The sequence below is a fragment of the Cariama cristata genome, unplaced genomic scaffold, assembly GCF_000690535.1.
Source record: "Cariama cristata isolate BGI_N322 unplaced genomic scaffold, ASM69053v1 scaffold39020, whole genome shotgun sequence".
In the NCBI taxonomy this organism is placed as follows: domain Eukaryota; kingdom Metazoa; phylum Chordata; class Aves; order Cariamiformes; family Cariamidae; genus Cariama; species Cariama cristata.
In genome coordinates, this window is record NW_009597047.1 from 2,740 (window position 1) to 8,489 (window position 5,750).

The window sequence follows — 5,750 nt, forward strand, 5'->3', positions numbered from 1 at the left end:
GGTGCTGCTCTCCTTTCTGCCGAGGTTTGTTTTCTCCCGGGGCTGTGCTGGGGAAGAGGGAAGTATGGGAGCGATTCAGGCCTGGGAAACAGGCTAACCCCAGGATTTGTTTTGGCTCGAGCAGAGGGGTCTCGTATCGGGATCCCTGTGCCCTGCTGAGCACAGCTCATCCATCCCAGCAACCGCTTACCCCTTGCTGGGCTTCCTCAGTGTTTTGTGCCCATCACAGGCAGCAGCTCTGCCTCGGTGCTGCCTGTTGGAGGGGGGCTGGGCAGCAGTGGGGGGCAGAAAGCCTCTTTTCTGCACAGCTGCCTGCGAGGGGTGGCTGGAGAGGACCAGGACTCCTGTCTGCCGAGGGGCACGACTGTCGTGAGGTTGGCTTTATGGCATGAGGGCAGCGCAGGTGCTGTCGGGAAGGTACTTGAGGCATTGTCAGAGATTGTGTTTCTGTTGCATCCTGACCCTGAAGGCTCACAGGAAGGCACAAACACCCGGTAGTTACAGGTATAATCGCCGTGTGTCTTGCCCTGGTCTGATCGTTGGGCTGGTGTGCAAATCCTGATACGAGCGTCTAAGAGCCTTGCCAGAATTTGTCAGCATAGTTTATAACTCTGGGTGTCCTCGCCAGTGCGCAAAAGCACGTAGAAGCATCTTAGGACAGTTTTGGCTCTTGCTGTCACCCTGCAACAGGCATTGCACTGTTGAAGCGCAGGTTGGGCACGGAAGCGTTTGCCTTCATGGTTGTGAACCACCACCCCTGAGCTCTCCCCCTCCCCGTGGCGGGAGCTGTGCTGGGGGTGTAACCCTGTGATACCCTGGTGCCGTACCTGCTGGCCAGTCGAGCAGGGCTGTGAGAGCAAGGGGACATGGGATCGCTGCTTCCCTGCAGACTCTCGGGACTGTCTGCTGTGCGGTCAGAGGGGAGCACGCAGAAGCCATGGGCTTTGCTCTCTGGGAGGCGTTTTGGTGACTTGTGGAGGCAGGTCTCTGCTACAAGGCTGCTGGTGTTTTGCCACAGTCTGTGTCCTAATCTCATGGTTTTGCTCGCTCGAGGCTTGCTCTATAGCCAGACCCCCTTTTCTTATGTGTGGACACGTTGGCAGGCGGTTTGTAGGCTCTTGCTGCTATCATTGCGCTCGCAGCGAAACCCACACTGAGCTAGAAGCTGTTAACCTCTCCTCAGGCCTTCCTGTTGGGATTAATTATTCTTCAAGGGCTGTTGCCAGCATGCCAAATGTCTTCCTGTGGGAGCTGTGCTTGGCCGGCGGTGGCACAGGAGGCCACTCTCCCCAGCCTATTCAGCCGAGGCTGACGCAGGTCGGGTCATCCCCTGCGAAGAGCTGTCCCCGTGACACGTGGAGATGGTGGTGGTTCATCCCTTCAGCTCCCCACTAGCGGGGCATCTCTGTCCGGCTTTGCTGAATGAGACTGTCTCAGCCCCCCCAAGTTTTCTGCTGTTGTAGAGAGTGGGAAAATCCCTTTTGTGGTATTTTGGGCTGTTTAGGGTAATCCTTCGTTAGCTTGGACGGGAGCTCTGTTCTGCTCGTGCCTCCTGTTCCCTCCTGGTTTGGCAGGTTTGGTCAAGTTATGGGCTCCCTAGGGCTTGAATTTGTCTGGTAACGTGTGGCCTTTGTCACCATGAGTGGCCCTCAGCCAGGTTGAATAATGGTTTTGGGATAGCAGCACCTAACGCTTGCGATCTCAGGGACGGTGGAAGCTGTTAAAGGTCCAGCCCCCGATGCGGCTGTGTTGTACCCCAACCTAGCGCAGCTTGCCCCAGGCTTTTGTCTGAAAGTTGGCAGAAGGTAGAAAGGAAAAATCTGTTTTGGAGAGGCAAGGCTGGATGTTTCCTGGCATCCTCTGTTGCGGCTGACTCAGGGGGGTGGCTGCCCTGCGTGACTTGGTGTTACAGAAATTCCTGCCGTGGGAAAGGGTGTTCTCTGCCCGAGGAGCTTCTCAGCTGCTCTCTGGTGGCCTTGCTGCTACGTCCCCCCAGCCAGGGCTTCTCCTGCAGCGGTCAGGCTTGCCTCGTTGATGGGGTCTTCTTGTTCCTTTCCCTTCTTCAGGCTCAGCAAGATTACAAACCGTTTAACCATCCAGAGGAAGAGCCAGTTCATGCAGAGGCTGCACAGCTACTGGACTCTGAAGAGACAGTCCCGCAACGGTGTCCCACTGCTCCGCCGTCTTCAGACACACTTGCAGTCACAACGAAACTGCGACCAGGTAAGGGCTGCTCGTTGGGGTGCTGCAGAGAATCCTGGCTGCGTGCCTGTGCTTCCTGCGCCTTCGGAGCTGTGGGCTCAAAGCCTTTGCTGCATGCGGTGTCTGCAGGCGCAGAAGGGAGGGGCCCAGGGGTATGAGCTCCTGGATGAGGGAAGGGCAACCCCAGCTGCTTTTGCTGCTTCACCTTCTCCTCCGCTCTAGGCATTCAGAGATTTGCCAGGCAGCGACGCTGTTGGCAGCCTGCCCACGGGAAGGGAATCCTGCCCTCTCACACTGCCGCACAGAAGTTAGCTCCTTCCTCATGCCCGCGTTTAGCCGGTGGCGATGGCAAACCTGTCAGAAATGGCTCTAGTCTGAGGCTGCTGTGTCAGCAAGTGTTGAGAGAGATGGCCGGAGATCTTCAGAAACAGTCTGGAAGGAAACAAGGCCTCACTTCCAGTTTCTGAAACTGCTCCAGGAGCGCTCATTGTGGGTGCTGCTTCCAGCCCACTGTCTGCCTCAGCCCTTAGTCAGCGCTTCACAGATGTGAAGTCTCTGGTGCCAGAGAGGAAGGTTTTTTTTTTTTTCTTCTGGCTCTCTGTCTGAGCTGTAAATCTTTCTTTCTGAGCCCTTTGAAGACAGTGACTGGGCAGGCATTTCTCCTGCCTTTTCCCCCTCTCATTTTTATTTGATTGAGAAGAGTTGAGACTGCTTCTGCTTATCTTTGGCTACGGCAGAATAAAAGTCGGCGTTTTTTGGTGCTCCAGAAGTGAAAGCAACGAGAGCCGTGTTCCCCTTTTGCCCTGTTGCCCTTGGCCAGAGCTCTGAGCAGCAGCACAGACTCTGGTATTGTTGTTCTGTGCTCTTGGGCAGCTGCAGGTGGTCAGTTGTGTTAGGAAGAGTATTTCCAGAGGCTCGGGATGTCTGCCTCCTGGCATCCTAAGGGCTTGGTGACCAAGGAGCAGGTACTCAGCTCTGGCCAGAGGTCGGACTGTTTCTGAGTCACCCGCCTAGGTTACAACAAGGGAACCGGGACCTTCGTTGAACCAGCGGGTCAGGCATGCTGGTTCATTTTGCCAGGGAAGAGCCCCAGCACACAGTCAGGAAGGTGGAGGTGGGAACAGATCTCCTATCAGCTCACAGTCTCTGATATTCCCGCAGAGAGACACTGAGGATAAGAACTGGGCCCTGAAGGAGCAGCTGAAGTCATGGCAGCGCCTCCGCCATGACCTAGAGCGTGCACGCTTGCTGGTGGAGTTGATACGCAAGCGGGAGAAGCTCAAGAGAGAGACGGTAACGATTGTTTGCCCCTCCTTGGGGAGCTGCTGGGGTGGGCATGAGCACGGGCTCTTTAGAGTGCGGTAGGGTGTGTGCCGGGGTCCCCTCAGCCGTGCTGCGCCCTGCCCCGGCGGCTCTGAGCAAAGGTGGCTGCTCTGCAAGGCTGAGGTGGGACGCGCAGGTGCTGGAGCCAGTGTTACACCCCTGCTCCCCAGAGACGGGGGTGAGGTGCAGTCCCTGCCCCTCGTGCGAGGAGAGGTGTCGCTGTCCTCTGGGACTGCACCGCTGCTCCCCAGGGACTGTCCCCACTGTCTGGCTGCTGGGCAGGGGGCTCAGCCCCACTCTGTTCCTTTGTTTCAGATCAAAGTGCAGCAGGTGGCACTGGAAATGCAGCTGACCCCCTTCCTCATCCTCCTCCGCAAGACGCTTGAGCAGCTGCAGGAGAAAGACACGGGCAACATCTTCAGTGAGCCGGTCCCTCTGTCTGAGGTAACAGAAATCTACGAAGTAAGAACCCCCTCCCCCAGATTTCTACTTCACTCAAACTTGTCCCTTGCTCCTGCCAAGGGCTGCCCAGGGTGCGCTCTGGTCCGGAAGCTCCCCCAGGCAGCCTGGTGCTGGCTCGCGCATCCCAGTGCCCTCACCCAAGGAGAGTGTGCAGCAATGGCTCTCCTGGGTGAGCCGAATGCAGAACAGCTGAGCTGGTGCCAGCCGGGAGCACGGCACTCAGCTCTTCCTCTGTGCGTGTTGCTGGTGACTCCCTGGTGTCTGTGAGCGGTTAGGGAGTCCCGCTGGGAAAGGCAGAATGCCGGCCCTTGGCAGGCAGCGTGCTCTTACCTGTCCTCTCGTGAAGGTGCTAGGTGACAGACTCTCTGCTAGGTGACAGACTGAGCACAGCGCAGAAACAGGTTTGACCCCCAGAGTGTCACTGCTGGGGGCAAGGGAAATGATTCCTGAGACTGGCATCGAGCCGCTGCCTGTGGAGGTGGGGAAAGGCCATGCTGGTTCTGCACAGCTCTGGCAGCAGGTCGGCGTGGAGGTGCCTCGGCAGAGCTGGGGAGGAAGGCTGCGCAGTCTCACCTGCAGCCATTGCTACCGCCTAGATGGTTCTGGTTTACCTATCTGCACTCACCCTCACCCCCGGGGGCTGTGCTTGCAGCTTCCTCCCCTGGGGAATGCTGTGTAGCATACTGGATCTCAGCTGCCTGCAGACAGGAGGAGAGGACGGGATGCTGGCATGTGCGCTGGAGCCGTAAAAATGCTTCAGAGTGCGTATCTGCTCTTAACAGGTTGAGCACAGCACATGGACTCCCTAGTCTGGAGGCGTTACTGTTCCTCAAGCTGCAAAAGCAGACAGCATTCCCCGATGTGCATTTGGGCAGAACACAGGGAGCGATACCTGATTCCTCTAACAATTATTTTCTTGGAGCAGGTAATGCTAACTGATGGCTCCCGGGCTCTTAGCTCTGGTTCTTTCCTCATGCAGGTCCCAGACTACCTGGATCACATCAAGAAGCCGATGGATTTTCAGACAATGAAACAAAACCTGGAAGCCTATCGCTATCTGAATTTCGATGACTTTGAGGAGGATTTCAACCTGATTATCAACAACTGTTTGAAATACAATGCCAAAGACACAATCTTCTACCGGGCAGCCATCCGTCTGCGGGAGCAGGGAGGTGCCGTTCTCCGGCAGGCTCGCCGGCAGGCGGAGAAGATGGGCATTGACTTTGAGACAGGCATGCACTTCCCTCACTGTGTAACGGTGGAAGAGGCTCAGGCCCAAGACATCGAGGACGGTGGGTACTCATCCCCTGTCCCGGGGTACGAGGGCTACTCGGAGGTAAAGCCTGGGCAGAGCCAGGGTACCTGGGGGTCTGTTGGAGCTGCCTCCCACAGGAGGCTCAAGTCAGACGCCTGGGCTGTGTGTCCGCGCTCCCCAGAGAGGCGGGGGCTTTGTTAGCCAGGTACTTATCAGGCCCATGAGGCTGGTTCTAGGCAGTGGCTCATCCGCGTCTCCTGCCAGTCCCTTGGTCCCTCATCCTCCTCTTGGTCAAAGCAGGGGGCTGCCTGGGACGTGGCCTCCCTGGCCAGTCAGGAGTACTGTCACTTGCCCCATCCCCAGCACTGGCTGTGAGCTGCTGAGGCTCCTGCTGTGCTGCCTGGCTAGAAGGACTGACTCCCCCTGGTCGGAGCTGTGTGCTCCCCCGTCTCTCCCCAGCTGCAGGCTTTGCTGGCTGCCACATGGCTCCTGATACACCCCCCCCCCC

At 57.5% G+C, this 5,750-nt stretch overlaps 1 protein-coding gene across 1 annotated transcript in view; it reads left to right on the forward strand.

Annotated features, from left to right (window-relative positions):
* The window catches only part of BRPF1 (bromodomain and PHD finger containing, 1), a gene marked incomplete at its 5' end in the record, with an annotated part of 12,337 nt that overhangs the window by 2,735 nt on the left and 3,852 nt on the right, over positions 1-5,750 (forward strand). The window contains 4 exons of the mRNA XM_009708412.1: positions 2,067-2,223; positions 3,364-3,495; positions 3,841-3,969; positions 4,967-5,279. Of these exons, the coding sequence (XP_009706714.1) occupies positions 2,067-2,223; positions 3,364-3,495; positions 3,841-3,969; positions 4,967-5,279 (731 nt within the window). The remainder of the gene's footprint in view (positions 1-2,066; positions 2,224-3,363; positions 3,496-3,840; positions 3,970-4,966; positions 5,280-5,750) is intronic.